The sequence below is a fragment of the Lipophrys pholis genome (assembly GCF_963383615.2).
Source record: "Lipophrys pholis genome assembly, chromosome: 14".
NCBI classification, from domain to species: domain Eukaryota; kingdom Metazoa; phylum Chordata; class Actinopteri; order Blenniiformes; family Blenniidae; genus Lipophrys; species Lipophrys pholis.
Window position 1 is genome coordinate 17,017,506 of NC_137633.1, and position 24,086 is coordinate 17,041,591.

The 24,086-nt window shown below is 46.1% G+C and overlaps 1 protein-coding gene across 1 annotated transcript in view; it reads left to right on the forward strand.

Annotated features, from left to right (window-relative positions):
- tiam2a (TIAM Rac1 associated GEF 2a) overlaps nucleotides 1-24,086 on the forward strand; it is an 82,378-nt gene that overhangs the window by 47,484 nt on the left and 10,808 nt on the right. The window contains exons 10-17 of the mRNA XM_080479863.1: nucleotides 5,057-5,233; nucleotides 5,842-5,946; nucleotides 6,046-6,124; nucleotides 6,232-6,321; nucleotides 6,420-6,638; nucleotides 9,846-9,937; nucleotides 22,625-22,840; nucleotides 23,476-23,544. Coding sequence (XP_080335989.1) covers nucleotides 5,057-5,233; nucleotides 5,842-5,946; nucleotides 6,046-6,124; nucleotides 6,232-6,321; nucleotides 6,420-6,638; nucleotides 9,846-9,937; nucleotides 22,625-22,840; nucleotides 23,476-23,544 — 1,047 coding nt within the window. The remainder of the gene's footprint in view (nucleotides 1-5,056; nucleotides 5,234-5,841; nucleotides 5,947-6,045; nucleotides 6,125-6,231; nucleotides 6,322-6,419; nucleotides 6,639-9,845; nucleotides 9,938-22,624; nucleotides 22,841-23,475; nucleotides 23,545-24,086) is intronic.

Sequence of the window (24,086 nt, forward strand, 5' to 3'; positions counted from 1 at the left end):
AAACATTAAGTCCAAATTCAAACTTGTTAAGATGAAGATGCGATTCTTTATTCATTTGAGATTATAAATGACATCGGTAATGAAATCCACGACGCACCACACAGCTCTGATTGACGCATAAAGAATATATTCTGTTATGTTGGCTCTTCCATAATTGCCTTTTTACTTAATTGTCGTGCTTGATTCCTGTTGAGGAGGACGAGTCGTCCCACCTCTCCGTTGTCTCAGATCATTCCGGTGAGCAGCTGCAGTTCGAAGCAGAAACAAACACCTGCACGGTGCGGACCTGTCGGTGCTGCAGCTGCTCCGGCCTCCTCTGAGGTTAAGATTCACTCCGGCTGGCAGAGTTTTGCTCCTCGAATCCTCCGTCCGCCCACTCCTCCCATCAGCGGCGGAGTGAGTCGATATGTTTTGACTGGCAGAAAAAAGAAAATGAGACCGGAGCCTTCTTCTTCTTAAAGAAACAGAGAAGAAGATTTATGTACTGGATGTTCTCGGTGGAGGGTTATCGTGGTGAATCACTGTCAAGCCTGACTGTCAGTGTTTGGATGATTTGCTGCCACGAGCTTTGGTCATTGTCGTTTTTAATGCTGCTGATGTCAACATATGTGAACATATACAATATACAATATACTCCAATAGTAGATTATAAAAACACAGTGACCCGCGACACCACCTTGTGGTGTGAATTGGTATTCTACAGATTTTAAACAATTGAATTTAGCTAGATTATAAACAGATATGTCGAGGATGGGGTCGATGTTTCCTTTGCAATCTGGTGGCTAGTTTAACACTTTACGGAATTTATTCTTTTCGTTGAAACAAGGATTGCTCTATCAATCAATAGACATGAATCACTGTTCATGAAATTTGCTTAACTTAGTGAGTTTTCACACAAACAATTTTAAATCACGTGACAGTTAACCCTTAAGCAACATAATCAACATAAAGACTTTTACAAGCCGGAAGACAAGACAAAGCACCACAAGTGGGAGGCAAAAAAGATATTAAGTGACCGATAATACACACATTAAACTATACAAATCAGTTAGATAAGGTAAATACATCCAAAATACAATTTATCAAAGCTGTAAATATTTGCTAATTTTGCATTTAGTTACCTCGAATGTGCTTAAGTCGGTATATTTTGGAGCAGTGGTCCAGTGGTTGAGGAAAACTGCTCAATGAGTGTGAGTGTGTCCACCTGTGTTCAGCTTCATCATAATGTTTTGTAAAATGTGATTACTAGTAGATAGGGGTTTGGGATGTTTTCTAAGACATGATCTGAAGACACTCAACGGTGAAAATGTCATCTCGAGCACAGTTATGAGAAAATAGTGAAGGCTTAGGACTGAGGCTCAGTTCCTCTCCCTCCTGGTCTCCACAGAGACTGAACCCCCCCCCCCCCCCCTCTTTCACTGGCTTGTGACCAGCACCCTATCACCTCTCATCCGTGACATACTGATCCCTCTTTCTGTGTCACCACCTCTCTCCACACTCCGCTGCCTTCAAATCCACACGCGCTGCTTTAATTCTCAAAATCTGGCCTGTGCTGCTGGCAAGTCTGGGCGACCATTATGGTCACTTTATGTGTGCAAGGATGGGAAAAGCGTGTCATAATGGAAAGAGGAACCTCGGGCTGGATATCTGAGGAAAGAAAGAGTGCTGCCCTTTGAATAGATGTAATAGAGGGACAGTGGAAACTGGAAATGACCCATCAGCTGATGCTGAAGGTTCATCTTATGCAACAGATGCTGAATAGGGCAGTGGAGTAAAATAGTTTACTGGTGGAGGTTAATGAGAAGTTAGCAATTAGATGAAGATGAGTGAGCATCATATATGCAAGACGTAGCCTTTTATTTGCAGCTTTATTATTTATTTTTTTCTGTGTACATAGGTAATGATTATCTCTCTTTGAGCATATTGAAATGATACAGTTTTGATTAACTATTATCGTTACAAAACAGTTTTTTAATCAAAATTTATAAGATTAAGACCTTGTTTACACGGTAGCATTTCAAGTGAAAACCAAAGGTTTTTGTTTCAGCATGTTCATACAACAATGTCTTGAATACTACGTCTGTTTCCATGGAAGCAGCAGAAACGCTGAAAACCATGTAGTTGGAGTGTTTTGAAAAAGTTTGCAGCGGCTCCAAGCACCATTGTTGTGTAAACAGACACCGAAAGTACTACAAAAGTTTAGCAATTTGAAAACTTTGTGTTTTCGGGGCTCAAAGAATCAAGTAAAACCGAAGGCACGGCCCTCCACAATAATTGCAGTTTTTTTTTTTAATGTTACCCCATTGAAAGAAATGATTACCTACTCCTCTCCTAGATCGTTTTGTAGTTTTGCTTCTGTGAGTTCTATGTTTCTATGAGTTTGTTCTATCGCATGATTTCAAGTTGGAAGCTTGTGTGTGTCGTGCCAAAAATGTTAACATACAAAGCTCGCTATATGGAATTGTCTTGTCAAACTAATTGGCTTTTTCACTGTATTCAATTCAAAATTTGACAACCATTTTATTTAGCTTACAGAATTAATGGAGTAAATAAAATAAAAGTAGCACATTTCCTTTACCAGTGTGGCTCCAGGCAGAGTTGGAATATTTATGTTGACTTTCGAACATCCTTTTTATTCCATGTTCCATCTTTAGAAGCTCCAGGGTGGAGGATGGCTCTGAATAATTTCCACACTTGAGAGGAAAGACTGAAGTAAGGGCTTGGATTGGGCTCAAACAGAAATAGCGCGCTCACCGCACAGAGCAGTGGTTGAAGTCCAGCGCGTGTCTGGATCGTGGTGCTGGCGTTGGGCTGGTGGAACGTTGACCGGGCAACCGTCGAGCCCGCCGCTGACCATGAATGCGTGTACAGTGTTACTCAGCCTCTGCTCAAAGCCGAATCTCAGTTTTCCGGTCACGCCAGTGTTGCTTCAACACAAACGGGGCGGTTATGCAAACCGTTGCCATGACTTTTTTTTTTTTTTTTTTTTTTGTTGGTTTGTTTTTAAGCATGAGTTCACATCCCTTAAGGTGCAGACGTAGAAGTGGTCCCTTGTGTTCCTTCGTCCCGACAGGTCAGGGAAACATCAAGTCAGAACATTGGTGGCTTTTTTTATTTTGAAGTAGTGTAGTCTGAGGGACATTTGGGTGGAAAACTAGGCAAAGGTTGGTGTTCATAAAGCCAGCACCGAGAACACTGCACATAGGTGTTTGTGTGTGTGTGTGTACGTGCGTGGCTACATGAGGCTCTGAATCACAGACTACTCCCTTCAGGGCTTTTGTCTGGCAGGGAAAAGGTCTTCTCTTCCTCTTGAGGTGATTCATCAACAGCTTCGGAAAAAGGACCAGAAAACTCACAGGCAGCAGACAGAAAGCTCCAACCCTCTTCTGATTAGACTGCACTTAGATTTTAAGGCTGTAGAAACTGTTAAAAATTGTGCATTAAATGAGTCCTTCTACCCAGTTGTAAAGATGTCTGCCTTTCTTTACTATTACTGTCTGTTACAGCTTGTACCTGTAGGTTCCGTGCGACTTGGATGTTAGATCTTTATGTATATCAAGGACGATACACAATCAACACGTAAAAGTATGGCGACACCAGAAATGTCCACAATAAATATGTTGCAAAAGACTGACTGAACTGAAATAAATTATGTTCCCATTCACTAGTTCTATGCAATTTAAAAAATAGCATAAATGTATGTGTCTATATATATATATATAAGAAATGTGTTTATATTTGCAGATAATTAACAGATAAGTGTGCTCTTAACTAATTACAAAGTTTTAATGGATACTTATTTCATATCTGGTGGCAAATTATTTAAAATGAACACAAACAACAACAAAGTTTTCTTGTTCTGAGACACTGCTGGTGGGAACTGAAGATGCGACGGGGGGGGGGGGGGGGGGGAAATGAAGAAAACCTGCACGATTGACAGCTAATCGTTTCACAATAAACGGCAAAATAATTTCATATTTACCTCATATCATGCAGCCCTAACTGTGTTACTATGTAAGACTACAGCCAGAGACTATCTTCAGTCCCATCCACATAAAACAACAGATGATTGCAGTCACACTGAAGAAAGCTTTAAAACTATATATGGGCATTTAACCATCAACCCACTTTCTGGAATTCTTGAATCTTTCCGATATCATAAGCAGTCTACAGGTTACAGTGATGAGAAATACGCCGAATCCACAAAATGGCGACAAGACAGGAACATACTTGTTATCTTTGTGCGCACGGGGATAACGCAGTCTTAATTTTGTGATCCTGTAATGCACCTAAAACATCACTGAGTCCCTCCCTGCTTATTCACTAAGGCAATTATCCGTCTTGGTCCCGTGTCCCAGTGTAACCGAGACTTCATGCTGTGAAAAGTGCTGTGTCATTGGTTTCTCCAGCCTGTGTGTTTGAGTGCAGCTCGGTGTGATTGAGCCTTTCCTCGTGATCCGGGGGCCTCAGTAATTGTGGCCTCCGGCTGCACTGCGGCGTCTCCCGACAGCCCCACATTGTGCTTTTTTCCCTCTCCAGAGACACACAGTCGCAACCAAAACCCCACAAATGGCAGCCTGTGAGGTCGAGTGGTCCCTCCAACCTTAATACCCAGCTCCAACCTCACTGTTAATGCCACAAATAATGCAACACATAATTACCCACCGAGGGTCTGACTGATTTTGAAATAAATTGTCCCCATACTTCGCTTAAAGCAAAGCTGGAGATCGGAGCCGATATCATCCTGGATGTCTAGACCTGGTAGGCCACGCTTGCCAATCCTCCCGTGTACATGGTCATTATGATGCCGATTATATGGAGCAACTGCCGTCTATGTTGTCAAATGAATTTCTGAAAGGCTAATTGTATGACATCTCTGCTCCACGGCTTGATCCACGGCCAAGCATTTAGACTAATGGAACTCTATTGATTTGTGTGTGCCTCTACTCCAAGTCTACCTCTCTCTCTCTCTCTCTCTCTCTCTCCCTCCCTCCCTTTTATTTGTTTACTCCTCCCTTTCCCATCTAATGTTTCCTTCTATGCCCCCCCCCCACAGCGTCTGGATGTGCTGGCCAGTATCTACTCCATGTCGCCCCCTGAGGGCGGTGTCTGGGACAACGTCGACACTGCCCCTGACGTGGCGATGTGTGTCCACATGCCAGACGGCCTGACAGTCCAAGTTCCCGTCAGGAGGGACCAGACAGCCGCCGACCTTCTCCTCACAGCCTGCAAGGTTGGGTTTCAGGGAAATGATGACATGTCACAGCCGTGAGAGAACAACATTACTGACAGCTGTTGGGAGGGAATAAACACCAAAACAAAACAAAGTGGGGCAGTGTTGTCATTTAGATTTAGATATCGACCAGGGTGTCGAAGTTTGTGATCAAATCAGTCACATGCGATTTCTGAAAAAGAAAGAAAAGAAAATGCGAGTATATAGATTTTCGGTTTCTGAGCGAAAACATATTCTGAAGCTTTCACAGCACATCCAGTTGCATTATTCTCCCAGGAGATTGAAATAACTCCTATTCAGTCTGACTCATAGTCCCCTAAGAGTGACTGCAGATACACACACACACACACACACACACACACACACACACACACACACACACACACACACACACACACACACACACACACACACACACACACACACACACACAATCCTTTGGGAGAAAGCCTTTTTTGTTTACTGCACATTTCTCATCACCAAGTGTAAACTCTGAATAATTCACACCTCGACCACACGGCAGCTGTCAAGGCTGAGCGTCAGTGCATGAAATGTGCCCCAATGCTTTTTTTTTTTGCGCTGAGCAATGTGCCCCCCCCTGTATGTAGGTGAAACAGCTGGACCCCGGCCTGCACAGCCTCCGACTACACAGGAAAGCGGGACAGGACGTGGAGGTTCGATACTTGGCTCCCGGAGAGCTCCTGCACAACGTGGTGAGGACAAACATGCACAATGCCGCTCCGGCAAACAGTCGCTCTTCATTATCTGCTCATTCTGTGAGGTGTATTGATTAGGCTCATATCGCCCTGCAGGTCAGTGATCAGCTGGAGGTGGTACCGGTTAATGTGTTTACACTGCACATGAGCAGGCCGAGCGGTGTCGGAGACTTTGGTGAGCGAGTCTCATATGGTTGGATTAAAGAAACAACTGTCTATGTGGGGGTCATATTTACCTTAGTGTCTCGTCTGTAATCCCTTTCGTTGACGTTTTCTCCACAGGCTTCGCTGTAACAGGACACACAGACCACCTGAAGAACAGCAGGATCGTTGTCAGCGAAGTGCTTCCTGATGGAATAGCTTTCAATGAAGGTACAGCTTATGTTCTCACTTTGAAAACCACTGGAGACGCGTGGGATCTGTGTGGCTTTTGCCACTCCTCTCTTGAAATGCACGTCTGTGTCACTCAGGTCTGCGTCCAGGCGACGAGATCCTGGTGCTGAACGGCCGCTGTGTTTCAAGTCTCGACCTGGCGCTAATCCAAAGTCTGTTCGCTGAAGAAACTCTGCACCTGAACCTGAGGCGGGACGGCTCCTCATCGCCCGCCCTGACCTCAGATCACACGGCGCTGCCACGCCAGTGCAGCCAGGAGGTCCGCGCCAAGCACCACCGAGCCAAGTCCTCCTCAGGTACTTCCATAGACCACATGCTCAGACACTAGTGGGAAAACACCGACAAGAGGACAACAAAATGAGTCCAGGATCAAGTCTAAAAGAAAAATAGCAGCATGAATTTTAAATGTAAGAGAGAAAATTAATATAAAAAAAAAAGAAAATTGTCAAAACTGAGAGAAATTCCAAAGAACTGAATACAGGTTATCGACTCACTACTGCCACCTGATGCACAGAAGGGGCATCGTTTAGATTTGACACACTGCACCTTTAAAGTCCATGTAAAGCAGAAATAATGTGTGTGGTTCGCCCAGAGGAAAATGAGTATTAACCACACAGCTGAAGATATCCAAATTAGTTCTCAAAATCCAAATATTGCCAGATGTCGTTCTCTGTAATGTTGAGGCGTCAAGTTATTTTGTAGCAGCAATGTAGCTTCTGTCAGCTATAAGCTCAAAATGGATGCTTCATCTTCTAGCATTATTTCTCACCTCAACTGTATAAATAAGTGTGAGTCAGAAAACTTTTCTTTAGCAGATCAGTCCAATTTATCATAGATTTAGTTTGCAACTTCAGCATATGAACAAACTTGGTGTGACCACATTTAGTAGCAACCGCTACGAATTTTCATTCGACCGTGACAATCCGAAATTAAGATGAAAGTATTGAAACTCTGAATCGGGCTTTCATAGATCCTTGTTTCATTCATCCATAAACCACCACGTTGTTTTTCTACTTGTCATAATTCAAAAGTTGCAGTCAATGGTTGTTTTTAAATACATTCAGGCTCTATTCTGTAGTTGTGCAAGTTCCTGGTGATGGTCAGTTTTGTTACTGTACTAAAATAAAACTGAGGAGAGTAGTGGGAAGGTTTGTCACCTCCACCACGAAGCAGCCACCACACTTCCGTTTCAGTTAATGTCTTCACTTCCCCAAAACATCCACAGACTTGAAATTCACACAAGAAAAAAAGAGGCTCCATATGAAGTTTCACAGCTCTGCGTGTCCTGAAGCAGAGGAAACGCTGAGGGGGGGGCGTCTCAGGGGGGGCCTCATTATCGCTGTGGATGTATCGTACGCTGTCAGCTCAGTTTAATCACACGGCGGACGTGCGCCGTCAGAGCCGAACAGCGAGGTCGGCCGTGTCGTCGGACAAACACAGCTGATACCCGCGCTGGTAGATACACAGTTCCTCGTGCTGCCTGAGCTTTGACAGGGAGGTAAGAAAGATTCTGGAGAAGATTATCTGTGGCGACGTGAAGAATTTGTTTTTGTCTTGTCATGGCACAACTAAAGAGTTGGGGAAGTTATCAGTTCATGTTTTTTTTTTTTTTGAATATAGTCAGAGTAATTCAATGTTGCCAGTTGGGGATTGTAGTACAGCAGAGTTTTACAATATTTTGAGGGAAATGACTGTATGCCCCTCATAACTAAAATAAGAAGCCTACTGTTGTGTGACAGTCAAAATAGCGGCTTTGTAGCGGATCAGATTCTGCACCACTGCACATCAACTCATTGCTGTGCTACACTAATGTAATTCCCCATCTGTCCATATTGAGCAAATCCAGCCAATCGTGCTCGTTCTGCAATGATTCGAATGGAAACTTGTCACATGGGAACACATGACTCCACAAAACCCTGGAGAACTGCTGCAGGATTATTCCAACCACACGTTCATGAAATGATAAAGTTTTCATACATTCTGCCTATTTTGAGCCCTTTATGACTCATGTAAAGGACCAGACTCTTGGCCATGTTGCCGGGGATTCAGATGGTTCTGAAGTTACGGGCTTTGGCGTTCAGATTTGAGCACTTTAAATTTTGGATTTTAATCATGTGTCTTTCGTCTGATTGAGGAATGGAGCGGCCAATCACAGATACAGCCGCAGTCAGCCATTACTACTACAACTAGTAATACTACTACTTGTTTCCATGGTAACTGTCGAGCACCATCTCACATCGTTAAAGACGAGAAGAAAAAAAAAAGTTGTATTCTTGATATATTTCATCCTGTTTCCAGAGTTCATCAAGAAGTTCAAACTTGCCTTGAGGAGTCTGACCAGAGTCAGTAGATTTCTGCCCGATGCATATTCTGTTGTACAAGTTTGGTTAACACTAATCCCAATATATCCCCTGGGTTGATTATTCAAACCAAATCTCTTCAAAAGTAGCTTCATAAACTGAAGAAGTCTCAGCCCCGGTGATATAAACGTCTCGTTCGGCAACTTTCTCAGAACATCTGCTCATGATTTCCATGAAAAAGCGAAGCGTCCCTCTCAGACAACTGAAGTGTCATCTTAATTGTAGCGATTAACATTAGCATTAACGCTTCCTCCAGTATAGTCATAACCGAACACAAAGGGGTTTAATAACTTGCAGGCCTCATTACTGCAATTGGCGTGATCAAAGCGGCTGCAGTTTACGTCTCCGTCTCTAGAGGGCGTTTGATCCCAGGCAGGCCCAAGGTAATGGGGAAATGAACACATGTCTGAAACAAATTACATGAAGGCTTCAGGAAGACGTTCCTGGTAGGAAGGCGTCTGTCATCTGGCGCTCGTTCAGCCTGATGCGTATGAATACAAGAAGGGAGCTGAGAGCAGATGACTGGGTCTCTTTGGAGAGCTGGAGCTATCAAACAATGTTGACAATGATTGCCAGATTTAAAGATGGAGAAGTTCATCTCGATGGGACGCCCAGAAGTTTTCTTTCCTTTTGTTTCCTGCCTCCACATTGGCCTGCCTGCCAGGCTACAATTAGAAATAGCCTTTTCATGTGCCAACTGCCTGATAGTTTGTCCCTAGGACCTTGAAATTAATGAGAAATAGGCAGCGTGGAAATGATTATCGACTCATACCATCCTGTAAGGATGGTTCTTATGCAAATATACATTTTATTTAAAGGAATTTGAACTTTATCTAAAACATTCTGAGATAAGAGTCTTTAATTAGGACTGCCAAGAGTGTCCTTTTTCTTTTTTGGGATGACTGAGTGCCCTGGCCATTTTTAGTGTGAGGACGTATTTTAGTTCCGTGCGACTGGCGGACGCCCACAATGGTTTTTAGACTATAACTGGGCAGCATTGTTTGTGTTCTGTGGTTTCTCGCGATGTGCTGCCGATGCCATAATGGGTGGAATGAGCTAAAGACACAAAATCTCACACGGAGGCTGTCTTTTCCTCCTCTTGTTTTTTTCTCACTGTCTCTCTCTCTCTCTCTCTCTCTCCAGATGTGTGCACTGCAGCTGACGGCGGGTCGTCGTGCGTAGGCCTGGAGACTGGTCACTCCCACTGCGCACACAGGCCAGTTCAGCACAGCAAGGTAGGAGGAGCTACGACGGCACAGAGAAAGACTGTGTGTGTGCGTGTGTGTGTGCGTGTGCGTGTGTGTGTGCGTGTGTGTGTGCGTGTGCGTGTGCGTGTGCGTGTGCGTGTGCGTGTGCGTGTGTGTGTGTGTGTGTGTGTGTGTGTGTGTGTGTGTGTGTGTGTGTGTGTGTGTGTGTGTGTGTGTGTGTGTGTGTGTGTGTGTGTGTGTGTGTGTGTGTGTGTGTGTGTGTGTGTGTGTGTGTGTGTGTGTGTGTGTGTGTGTGTGTGTGTGTGCGTGACTTGTGAGGATGCGCACGGCGTTACCGCTCTTTTTCCTCGCAGGTCTGTGTGTGTGTGTGTGATTGAAAGTGCTGGTCGTGCCTCCGTGCCCACTCGCAGCTGTGTGGCTGTCAGAGAGCAGACTGGCACCAATCTTTAGCATTACTGTAATTAGGACACGCCATCATAGGCACTGGAATAAACACAAATTATTACTGTCGTGCAGACAGGAGGCAGACTGAGAGAGGAGGATGTGCCACACACTTATCGTCTTCCTCTCACTCACACACACACACACACACACACAGAAATGTGTACACGCAGTATGTTGACAAACACGTCTGCTGAGGAAACCGTTCTCGGCTCCACACAACTCCATGTACTGTATCTCCCCATTCAACACAAATAAACCATTTCAGTTTAATATTTTACGAAACGTCAAAAATTATTGAAGAAACGGCGGCGCCGTCTGAGACAATCAGTCTCGCCATCGTTAAAAAAGCACTGTTTCAAGAGCTTCCAGGGCGTCACCAAACACCTTGGAATCTGTGTCACCTCAGTTGGAAATATTATCCCGAAGTTTCAACGTCATAAAACTGTCAAGACGCTGCCGGATTGTAGCGCGAGGAAGCAACTCAGCGAGAGACTCCTGAGAAAACTGGTGTGGATTGTGGAAAACACCCCACACAGGACGCTAAGCAAGATCCCAGCTGAGCTGGAGGAGTCTGCAGGGCTGCTTCCAGCCTGTACAACACTAAACCTGGCGGGGCTCCATAAGAAAAGCCTGAGGAGGACACTACAGTAAAACTTTACTGCATTTTAACCGTTTCAACAATGTCTGCATTGCGATTCTACAGTTACAGTCAATAATTTTGTGTGAGTCGACACATCCCGGAGCGCTGCTCAGGTTCTTCACGCTTTTGAACAAATTGTACATTTACTACTATTAACCATCATCTGGGTCAGCTAAGACACATTTCTAAGATACGGCAGGGACCGAGTGGGCCTGTACAACAACCAGTGCTTGAATGTTGTTATCTGAATAGGAAACTTTTCTAAGATGAAGATGAAAAAAAAAAAAAGATATTTCCAGTCGATGGTTCTCGAGTAAACACAGGATGAGGGTCAAGGCTAAAGTTTGTAAAAAAGCACCAGAGATCACCCGCGGTTTATATTTATTGTGTGATTTCTTTGGGGTGGTCTGGGGTGTTTTGTGGATGCAGCGATGGCTGAAGCGAGTCGGTGAGTTTAGAGGTGACGTGGTGCCAGTGCAGTGAACGGAGAACCAGTATGTTGGAGTTCTGACGTTTCGGTGGGCTCTCAATGAGAAAGCAGTCCAGCTTGTAAAAGGCAAATACCTCCTCGGTAACAGAACTGTAAACACCGAACACCAAAGCCATGCTCGGTGGAAATACAGTGTTTCTGATTGTTTGTAGGGAGCACAGCATTATTGAGAAACAAACAATAGACTATTTGAAAGGGACCTGACCTGAATTCAATGAAAACCTTTTGGAGAGAGCTGAAACCGGGAGAATGTGCAGAATAAAACCGAAACTTTCAACATATATATGACAGCAGAACTGCACCCAAAAAAACACAATAACTTCCTCCATTGATGCTCAGCAACTATATTGCTGTGATATTATTGTGACGATACAGGTTTTGCTTAATTTGCCTTCATGTGCGAAACGTACACTTTAAAGTGAGAAAGCCAGCGGTTTTATTTCCCCTCATGCTGTGTACTCAGAGCTGTTGTGTTTTCTTAGTGAATATAATTAAAACTGGCACATTTTCCTGCGTTGTGACCGGTTGCTTTACGCGTCGTGTCTTTCATCCTGCTACGTGGAGTTAATATCACTCTACCGTCTTTATGTCGCTATAGAGAAAACTCGCCTTTCAGAGACGTGCCAATTAGTCGTCCAATAGGAACGGTGGCAGATGGCAACTATTTCTGTCCCGTCGATAGACATCCGGTCAGGTGTTTGATATGTAAACCAACTTTACTGAAGTCATTAGAACCGAGCGTGAGCCCAGCTCTTTGGGAATCGCGCTTCTGCTGTGTGATAATGCAATACAGAAAACTGTGTGAGCTGGTGTTTACTGAGAGCAGTTATGTGTGTGTGGTCACTGCAGAAACCTGTGTGTTAATGATGCGGATGTGGCTGCAAACCAAAAGGGAATAGACGTGTGTGTATTCATGCATATCCACCTTCTCCTTTTGCGTTAATATTTCTCTGTTATATTTAATGTCCTTCGCCGCCGTGTACTGTACTTGTTACAATAGCGAGGACGTGTTTGTTTCACTTGCTCGTTATGTAACGTGGGCGAAACGAAACGGGAGCAGGCGTTAGTGCCGTGCTGATTTCATTGTGGATTTATTGATAGTAAAACCCATGCCAAATACCCAGGAAGCATTGTTAATTGCCATGGCCCCATTGTTCTATTAGTGGGAGTCGGAGGATGCCGTTTGGTATTTGACCCGAGGTCAGGCAGGAGGTGGATTAGAGAGGACAACTTGCCCTCTTCTCCTCCGTCTCTTCTGGCTCTGTTCGTCTCTCTTTTTGTTTGCCCGGCGACACGAGTCAGTCCCACAGCGCCGGGATCTGCACTGCACCACTGCTGCTGCTGCTGCTGCTGCTGCTGCTGCTGCTGCTCAGCTCCCCGCCGTTTGTGTTTTACTGGAGAACGATTGACGTAAAGGTGTGTATGAGTGCGTGCGTGTGTGTGTGTGTGTGTGTGCCTGCCTGGAAGGCTGATGAATGTGTGTCGGTGTCACTTACACCACTGTGTCGTGTAGATTCGGGACATAAAAGCTTCCATCAGGGAGAGTCAACCACTGTGAAGGCAATTTAAAATGTGTAAAAACACCGGGTGAGATATTGGTGCGACTGAATCTGATTTTGCTATATTCTTTATTTATTTTTTGTTGTCTGCACGCAGAGAGAGATTTAATCACTGCGCAGCCATCAGTTTGTTCTCTGGAGCGGGAAGAGGGAAATCGAGTCACCGGGTAGGAAAATCTGCCGTGTATCTGCATATAAGTTCACACATGCGTGCACGTGGCGTTGTGAAAGTCAATCGAGACGGATGGAAGGGAAGGACTCGTTTCAAGTCTCCTGTCACACTTTGTAATCAGCCGCCTCACCAGACTGGCGACCCTCTGATTAATTGGTCCGATGCATTCCAATTTGTGCTTATTACAGGAGAGAGATTGCTGTGTGTGTGTGTGTGTGTGTGTGTGTGTGTGTGTGTGTGTGTGTGTGTGTGTGTGTGTGTGTGTGTGTGTGTGTGTGTGTGTGTGTGTGTGTGTGTGTGTGTGTGTGTGTGTGTGTGTGTGTGTGTGTGTGTGTGTGTGTGTGTGTGTGTGTGTGTGTGTGTGTGTGTGTGTGTGTGTGTGTGTGTGTGTGTGTGTGCGTGTTGCCAACAGTCAGGATGCTGATTGTGACCCTTTGAGTTACCTAATGAAACATTTTGCTATAGAGCGCCACGACAATTGGTTTAACGCACTGTTGTTGTACCATTATGAGCTCGACCAATTGATTACAGAAGTCAACTCAACTAGTCTCGGAGGTAATGACAACGCTTGAATTGATCTGACATGGATTGGTGTTGAGTAGGAGGACGTATGGAGGCAAAATCACAATGAGTTTAGCAAGCGGAAGGCTTGGAGATTTGTCAGCTGAGCTGCCAAGTCATCAACACATCCACACGGATACAAGGGGACACACACACACACACACACACACACACACACACACACACACACACGGTAGCAGACGAGGCCACCAGACAGATGGACTGACAGGGGAAGTAATCTGACTTCACTACATGGCACCAGTCCCATCCGGGGAAAGTCACACGTATACGAGCATCACCAGATGATCCTCGCAGGATTTACTCAAGATTCAGGACATTTCTTGGCAATGAAGTTCAATAACATGATGAGACGACCATTTCAGATATTAACTGGTGTCTTTATGACTTATTGTATTCATCCATTACTTAAGTTGACAGAGCTGCGGAAACCGGACTGGCCACCAGTCCTCAACAGGGCAAACACACACACAGACACATTCATACCTATGAAGTTTTCAGACCATGAGAGGAAAATTTTCCTGCAAAAACAACAAGAAGAAGAAACCTGCACATTCTGGGAGAACATGCAAATAATTTGCATTCCATACAGAAAAGCCTGAAATCAAACAAGACGGGTTTTTTTTGCTCCTGGACGACAGCATGGCCCAATTTGTTTGTAATAATGCAAAAGTAACAAAAAGTTACTGTTTCCAGCTTCTTCATTTGAACTTCTAGTCGATTTTCTCACTTTTGTTTACTTCAAGATTTAACAATTGCATGAAAAACAAAAAAAAGCAAAAAAGAAAATTCAATACTGAAAGTGGGTGCTTCCACCTCATGAGTACATAATAGTTTACTTATTAGTGAAAAAAAACCATAATGGGGTGTAACAGATACACACTTTATTTGGAAATTCAGATTCACAATTTGATTGAGAAAATATCTTTAGCTTTTTGCCGTCAGCCATCACGCGCATAGGATCCTCCTGAATGCAATGCAGAACACGCAAACACACAGAAAAGCCTCGACCAACCGGCTGTGAGGCGAGAGCCCAGCTCGCTCCTCTCATGGTGAATAACTTCAATCACTCGTCTTTATATTATTATTCTTTTCTCTAAACAGCCGTTGTACATTTACTGCATGCTAACGTAGACCGTCATCTCTCGTATTAAAGCAAAGGTTAAAACTTCAGACAGACATATTAAGCCTCTTTGCTCGGCCAGACACTTCAGTAAGAGCATTTAAATGGACTAATGAAGAGCGCTGTGACTGGAGCCGCGCTCTGTCTGGCTGTCAGTACCAGGCGATTTGGTTTGATTCACTTGATTCGAGCACTGATGTTATTAGGCTTCGCCCGAGTAAAGCACTGAGCCTCTATATATACTAGACTGCGATATATGTGCCGTTCCCGCCTCTCCTCCCTTCCTGCGCTCAATCATCCCTTTTTAGTCGTCTCAGCGGACGAGAGGCGTCTGGGGTGTTTTAACACTTTTGAGAAATGTGTGAAGCGAAAGAGAAAGTTTCTGTCCGCTCCTATCATGAGGCCTCGACTTCAAAAAGATGAAGTACATGCCTACAGATATTAGGTTGTATCTTCTTCTTCAAACACGATCCTGCCCTCCCCCAGAGCGACTACCCTCCCCTCCCTAAACTTTAGAGAATCTTCTTTACCCAATGTATGTGTGTGTGTGTGTGTGTTAGTAAGATGGGAGTTAGAGGGGGTAATTTGGGTGTGTGTGTGTGTGTGTGTGTGTGTGTGTGTGTGTGTGTGTGTGTGTGTGTGTGTGTGTGTGTGTGTGTGTGTGTGTGTGTGTGTGTGTGTGTGTGTGTGTGTGTGTGTGTGTGTGTGTGTGTGTGTGTGTGTGTGTGTGTGTGTGTGTGTGTGTGTGTGTGTGTGTGTGTGTGTGTGTGTGTGTGTGTGTGTGTGTGTGTGTGTGTGTTAGTAAGATGGGAGTTAGAGGGGGTAATTTGGGTGTGTGTGTATGTGTGTGTGTTATGACTAAGCCATCAGTCGCCATCTGGCTGTGAGCAGGCTAATAATCTGGGCTTAAATTCGTCAGTGCAGTTAATACCCGCCCCCTCTCATCAGTCCGCTCCCCTGTAAACAAGTTGGAAAGACACACTTGAAGATTGGGAGAAAGATGAGAGAGAAAATGGATCCAGCATGACCCAAACCCGGCTGGAATGACCACACAGGGGGTCCCCGCTGTGGCCATGGACGTCGCGATACCGATTGTAGCCCCGCTGGGGAAGGATGAAGATCCTGGCCCTTCCCTTTACCTCACCTCTCTAATAGAGCTCTTCATGTGGGACCAGTCTCCAGCCCAGGCCCTCTGCTCCCTCCTGGCCATGTGCTGGTTCTGGCCGTCGGGCTGTGAAGCCGAGGACAAAGACCTGATCCTGGGATCTGCGCTGCTCGGCCTGGGGCGGCTCCTCAAAGACAAACTCTCCTGCCTGGCCCAGGACTTGACCACTTGCCTGTCCTGCCAGAGAAACGTCAAAGGGGACAAACAGCCGGTAACTAGCCGATGGTTCGGGGATTTGCTGGCTTGTGGGTGGCTTTAAGAGGGAGAGCTGATACGAGTCTTCACACTGGAGCTGCAAACTTTCACACAACTCCCACAAACCGTCTGTGTGTGGGTGGTAAAACTATCCTGCAAGTCCGAATTGCCGGAGAATCCACATCCATGTTGTGTGCATGTGTTTTTATCGTTGGACATCCAGCAGGTCAGAAGTTCACAGTGTTAAGTTTTGCCGTTGCAGCATTTACTGCTATGATGTTATCTCGACAGTGGTCGTTGTGCAAGGGTTAGACGGGCTGACCCGACAAACGACACTGTCTCTAAGTGCATAAATTCAATCTCAACTCACCTTGTGTCCTCAGTGGCCTCATTATCTATTAGAATTAGTCTTTGGCAGTTTTTGGCGTGGATGGCCAATGTTTGGCCTTTTGCTTCTGTTTCACCCAGATTGAGAGTTTTACCGGTTGGAGGGCAGGACGAGGGCCGGGCGGACATCCACATTAGTTCCTCCACACCATCGCACTATATTTTACCGAAGCAACGAGCATCCCCTCGTTACAGTTTTAGAATAGCACAAAGTGCGAGCGTTACTTTTCCTTTGTACCGGCAGTCATGCAGTGGAGTGGATGTGAATCGCCTCTGGGATTTAGCAGAATGGGTGCTTTAATCTGAAGCTGGCTTCATTATTAAAACACACTCCTCGCCCAAAGTCCTCCGAGACTGACTGGAATAATATTTGTTTAGGATGAATAATAAAAGGCATAAATGGGCTTGAGCGGAGCGCGACGGGACCTATCCTCCTCCTCCTCCTCCTCGTCTTCCTCTCTCCTCCCCCCTGCTCTGGTTGATTTATGAGTTTGCGTCTTCTTTTATTGAGCTCTGAAAAGAAGATGGCATGGTGGCACTATGGCTGGCTAACATAGCAAATGAATCACTGGCCTGCCCACCTGCTTGCTCGTTCTCTCTCTCTCTCTCTCTCTCTCTCTCTCTCTCTCTCTCTCTCTCTCTGTGCCTCTCTCTCTCTGCCTCTCTCTCTGCCTCACAGTGTCATGACAAGGCTGTTTCCTGAGGGATGGGTGAAACCACCCCCGGGGGCGTGCGTCTATTTCATCCCTTCTTCTTTATCGTCCCTCGTCGCCAGATTTGTTTATCCCCGCTCAGATTGGACTTCTGTACTGGAAAAGCACGAGGCGTCTCCTTTGATTCGAGCTTCGTTTCATCTGCAGACTGAGCTCTGCATGTAACGTCTCCAATCGGAGTATTAACATCGAGACGATGCTTTGAATTTGTCCCGCAACCTCCCGGCTCAGCTATTTGTTTGTGTGTGTGTGTTTATCCACTAATTGAGTCAGATTAAAATATGACTCAAGTAATAATTGATATGTAGCGGCACGCTTTCTTTCTCTAGATTTTGTACTGTATGTGCCAGCGGGGAAACAAATGGTAAACTTGGATCCATAATCAGAGGAACTTAAGTGATTTTCAAGTAAAGCAAATGTCCACATGGTGACATGATGGCGGATGATTCCAATTTGCGCACCAGAATTCAGTGTTTCTCAACCCCTTTTCTTTTTGGATAGTTACAAATCCCAATTACAGTGTTCATTTTGTCTTTCTAAAACCATGTTATGGGCTAATTTTTAACGTCAGGTAAAGGCAGGAAAAACTATGGTAAAAAACTTTTCCTGCATTTACCTGTTGTTCAAAAAAAGGAGTCCATAACAAAATCCCATAAGAATTTAATTATTCATTTTTGAATTTTTCTGGACAATCGCAATCTCTTTTAGTTCGGGAGGGGAAAGAAACCTTGACACACACTGCGTTGCTCTCTTACAGGATATCAGACAGGAAAGTAACTTATCCTTGTAATCCTAATCCTCTCCAATAATTGGCTGCCCTAATGAGGAGTTCACTCTCACTGGTGTTTATATATCTAGAGGCTACAACCAGCTGTGTCTCATTGAAAGAGGCTTCATGTGTTTGTTTGTTTTTTTTTCCTACCTTGTTCACCGTGCAATACTTGGCGTCTTTTATTCTCTCGTGTGAGAGCATAGTTAGCATTCCTGCACTGCTCGCCCCCACCGGGCGCAGAGCCTCCTGTTTTTGAGTCAGCCATTCCTCTGTGTGTGGCGGTAACAAGCCAGAACAGTCCACATTGTACTGGCACTATTGAGAGACTGGACACTGATGCAGCCCTCGCGCCGCTCCATTCAGCTCTCTTGAAATCACGGCAGAGAGGTCACCTGGAGCCGCAAAGCAAGGCGGCAGCCGAAGGAAAAAGGAAGAAGGGATGGAGAGACGTGGAGACAAATGGCCTTTAGAGAAGTAGAATTGATGGCGAGGTGGAAGTGAAGAGGTAAAGCGGGAGCAGCGCTGATGCAAACAGACATCCGGTAATCGTTAGTCAAGAAAGTACTCCTCCTGTGTTTGCTCAAGCCAAGAGGCCAAACTGTCCACGACTGACTGATATGCAAAACTAGCCGGCAGCAAGCTCTTTTCCTCTGCCCACGCTCGCAGAGCGGCAGGATGCAGGATCAATGGCCCCATCACCATCAAAGCCCACTCCACCCCAGAGGCGGAGGTATACTGAAGACCAAGGCTTCTGACCCGGCCCTCACGAAGACACGGGCAGCGGCAAATTAGAGACGGAGCCAGGAAGGAGGAGGAGGAGGAGGAGGAGGAGGAGGAGGAAAGTTGAAACGGCATTGACTGATCATCAGATGAAAATTAGAGGTGGACGAAGCGAGAAGATAAAATTCTCCCGAGACGGTCAAGCAAACTTCCTGTTCTGGTTTTTTTGGGTTTGTTTTTTTCCCCTTCCCTGTTTGGTCAAGCTGAATGAGTGCACACAGTGTCTGGAGCTACAATGCCAACGTCCAGGGGAGGCAGGCTGCGCAAGAAGGGCTGCTCGCTCGTCCGAAGGACCCGGCGGCAGGCCACAGCCGCATGGAGGCTGCTCTACAGGCTGCTCTTCCTGGTCACCCGCAGGCTGGGAGAGGTATTAAAATCTCACTGAGATCAAAAACTTTATCTTCTAACAGCTGACGAGTTCATTTTTTTTGATTGAGTCTGAGGGAAGGAGACTTGTGCTGCTGCTCAAAGTGAATACATGTTGAGATGTGATTTATCAGAAGATGGTTTAGCTTCTGGTTTTGGCCTGGATTGAAAGAGAAAGTAGATATTACACCTGACTTGTAAGGTGTAACATTTTGTTTTGACCCAGGGGATGGAGCAAGAGGACCCGAGGAGTTAAACTGACTGCCGAGCTGGAGGAGGGGGAGAAACATGATCAGGTGTTGACACCTGTCAGCTGGAACACCTGAATGGGAATTCACAGCCTCTCGGTCAACATTCTCTCATTTCACGTTCCGCTCCCAGGCTTTGCTCCCGCCTCTGCTGGCTCCCATCCTCGGCTCTTAATTGGCTATTTGGGCTAGCTGTCAGGTCGTGTTGGTGGGATTGTTGTGAGGCGATTGCAATCCCTGAGTCATGACTGTGTAGCACCCCCCCCCCCCCCCCCCCCCCCCCCTCCCAATCCCACCCGCCCGCCATCTCTCTTTCTTCTTGCCCACCTTCTCCTGTCACGCTCCGGTGCAGGTATCTGTCATTTAGTGTTGATGAAAACCTTTCTTTGGAGGCTTTGAGAGAGGTGGAAGTGTGTGCTTCCGCGTGCACGCGCTTCCAATCATCCAGTCAAGCAATCCCCCCCCCCCCCCCCCCCCCCCCCCCCTATTCTCCTTCCCCCGCCTTTTGTGGCTCCTCCATTATCTCATTTATGTGCATATGAGGTTAACATGAGCCCACACTGTTCTTGCATGTCAGGAAGGGGTGTGGGGAGAATTAACTTGGCACTTCAGAAGCGGTACGTGCCCTCCTGTGCACACATTTTTCCCAAAGACCTGGACAAGCCTCTCGCTTTGCTGGCTGTAACTGGAATAAGCGGCAGATATGAGTGTTATCTGTCGCCACTAGCCTGCACTCCCCTGTCTGGAGCTACCGGTGGGCTAGTTGATGAATATGTCGCTCTGATATCCTTCAACCTCTATGTTTCCTTCAGGCAATCTCCCCCCGCCGTCCGCCTTCCTGCTGCATTATAGAGCTTTCCCAGACGTGTATCAGTGAATGAAGGCTGACTGGCGCCGCGTGCGGCACCAACATCACTGTCTGAGGCTGATTTTGTGATCTCTCAAAGGATGGTGCGTGTCAGCGGCTGCAGTTACATGGCTGATGTTCTGAATTCTGTCTGATTGAGAAGTGTTTACGAGCTAACTGGATGTTGACTTGCAGGCGCTTTCATTAAAGGGCTGGGGAAGTTTTGCGAAGTTTCTCTTACAGCCTCAGCACATTGCTGTCCTTCTTACTCAGAGAATGGATGTGTGTGAGCAGTATCACAGCTAATACATGTTGTCAGTGTGTATTTATATGTTGTCCCTCCACCAGCACTATTAGGACCCCTCATAACTATCAGCCCACACTGAAAGCGAGACGAGAAAGCTGCTGTGGGTGGTGGATCACTGGAAAGAGGCTTAACCCAGACTGATATAGTGGACACGGAGAGGAATTTTCCCTTTCTGTCTCTCTCCTCTCCCTGTTTCAGTCTCAGTACACATATTGGAGGGCCGTCTCTGGAGTGACCGCGCTATAATGAGCTCGCTGATGAGTTGCAGACTTATTAATGGAAGCCTTGATTGTCTGTGGGCTCCTTGGGAGTGGGGTGGGGGTGCGGGGGTGGTGGAGTGACTCAGAGGCTTGCCCGGGTCCTGTGCATGCGTGCGTGTCGATGGCTGCAGTGTCAGAGTGAAGGGTGTATCGATCCATGTCTGTTGCTGCACTGTCTGTGGGAGAAAGCTGCACCTGGCTGCTTGCTCATGGTGTATTTTAAATGCCAACACACACGCACACACACACACACACACACACACACTTGAGCAGCTGCTTTGCTTGGCATTGTGGCGGTCCCGCCCTGCTGTGATGCTGTGCAGCAGGGTGGAAGCTGCTATTACTGGCACTTATCAGTCTCTGCTGATTTTAGTGACTGGCCGCAGATTATAATGCTGCATCATGTCATTCACTTGGAATAAGGGGGACCGGCCGTCATATGACTATTTTTGGTGCTGAAATCACATCATAATTGATGGCTTGTGCTCTTCAGACGAGCTAAAGCCCGCTGCAGTTGATGAAGTGTTGTGATTCACAGGCTTGTCAGATAGGAAACGAGGTGGGCTTTTGATGAAGTGTGGATACATTTATTGTAGTGTTTAAAAAGCGGATACCGTGAGGTGGTAACTATGCTGTAAAGTCTGGAGAATTGGGGATTTTTTTTTTTTTTCCCACATTGCTGCTTTTTTATTTCCTGTGGAACAGAACTGAGGAGCTCATAATGGTTCATATTCTGCTACAAGCTGCTCACAGACTAGTAAAATCTTTCCTGCCACAGGCAAGACTTCGCAGTATGGTGCCTTCGGCTCATGTTAATTTTCGTACCCCAGGCAGTACAGTCCAGTATAAAGTGATGAGGATTATCTGTTGCCCTTGAACTCCTCTGTAAATGGGATGACGCTGACCCTTTTCCTGTGGTTCCACCTATGAAAGAAGTAAGCTGGAGGAAATTACACATTTTATGAATCAGCTAAAAAAAAAGAGAGAGAGAGAGAGAGGGAGAATCCCCCTGTCATCCTCCTCCATTAAAAAACAAACTATTGCATACTGAAACATGACCATGTGGGACTCCCTGGCATGTCGAATATCCCAGACTTGATGTGACACAAAGCTGCATGACTGTCCATTATGGGGTTTAGAGGAATAATGAAATGTGCTGTAATGTTATCTGCTGGGACATCCAGTCAGTGTTCTGGATGCACCGTGGAGGCTTTGATGCAAAGCCAATTAGCATAGAGTGCATAACTAAGTCTCCATAACGCTCCAAGTATTCTCAGAGGGATCGCTGGCCGCGCACAGTGTAGAATCATATCTATCATTATTTTATATAGGTTTAGTCCTGAAATCATTAGCTGTGAAAGAATACATGCAAAGAATACATGCAGCAGATTTTAATTGCTATTGGAATGTATGATTTAGTGTGTGTGCGTGTGCGTGTGCATCTGTGCATGTGTAAATTAGCCCAAGGGGAGGCGATGGTCCTCACCATGAACTTGAAAAGTGTTGGCTGCTCACTTCATGTAATGCGCGTGTGTGAGTGTGTGTGTGTGTGTGTGTGTGTGTGATCCTTCTTCCATCCAGCTGGCTGTTGTAATCCCTGAGCTGAAGTACCAAAACACTCACCTCCCCCCCCCCTCCCCCCTCCTCCTCTCTGTTGCCCCCTACAGAGCGTGGACACAGTCTGCGCTCTCTACCAGTCGTTCCAGGAGGGGCCGGGCTCGGGCCCCGGGGGTTTGATGGATGACCTCACAGAGCCCTCGGCGAGGCCGGGTCCCACCGGGGAGACCACCTTGCTCACACCCTGCCCAAAGCACATGAGCGCCACGGAGAGGTTACGCAAGGTCATCCAGGAGCTGGTGGACACGGAGAAGTCCTACGTGAAGGTGAGACCACCACGGTTCAGCGTGAATACACTCGAGTGTTACCTCTTGCTTTTAAAAGCTTTCAAGAAAAATGTTTTTATTCCTCAGTGCAGGTTAGAGGTAGAAGTGTTTGCTCCTCCAGCCTAAATCTATATACCTTTCTCCTTCTGCATCATTTGGTTGTTTTTAACTATGACCCTTTTCTCTGTGACACACATTAAAACCCGGTGGTCTGAACACTTGGCAGCAGGCGTGTTTCCTCCGCCGTCTCCATTTCCTCATTTTCTCGTTCAAGTCTTCTTCTTTGGCCTGCTGCTGAATTATAATTGAAGGAGGAAGATTTTCTTCCTCGAGTGGCTCGATTCAGGCCTTTTTCACCCTGTGTCCATGAACACCAGCCGAGGCAGCAGAGGCATAAGGGGAGGAGGAGAAGAAAGCTCATAAATCAACCTAATGAGAATATCCCCACTGATACCAAGACAAGCTACAGCCACATTAAAGGAGTCAGAAGAGGCGAGATAGAGAGCAGGAGTGAGCTGATGATGATGGTTGGAGGGTATTATTTGGTGAAAAATATTGTCTTTTTGTTTCGAATGAAAGACTTAGAAAGCAAATGTTTTATTTCTTGTCGTTGACCTTTTGTTTTTCTCGCGCAGGACCTGGCCTGTTTGTTCGAGATTTACCTGAAGCCCCTCCAGAATGAAACCTTCCTCACACTGGACGAGGTGGGTGTCGATATGCTAATGTGGAGCACGGAGCGCTTCTCTACAGGACATCAAAACCCATTGAGTGTTTTACTGCGTGTCGATGAGCTGTGCTCTGCCGTATCTCCCTTATTACCACTCCGGACTGCCTGGAGGACAAATTAGCATTCCCCTACACTGCCCTTGCAGTGTCCCCTGGGGGCTGAGAGGTAAACCCACCTTTGAAGTGCTCACCTCGGTTTAATATGCCGTGCTATAGCTGCTCACCGCTCTTTCTGCATGTACCTCATCAAGAATGTGAGATTTCCTCCCCCCTGCTCAATTTAACAGCACCTTAAATCAAACTTAGCGCCAGTTCCTGTTACAGCATATTGTGTCGCCACGGCCTGCTAATGACATCCGCTCCGCGTGACCTCCAACACGGGACATCCCTCCCAAGACGCACAAGTCGATGGGCCGCTGAGCTCTGGGGCAAATTAAAAGGCTATTACAGGACCACGCGATATGTCCAGAGACGGGGCTGGACAAGGGCGAGTTTCCCCTCATGAATGGCTTTTAATGAA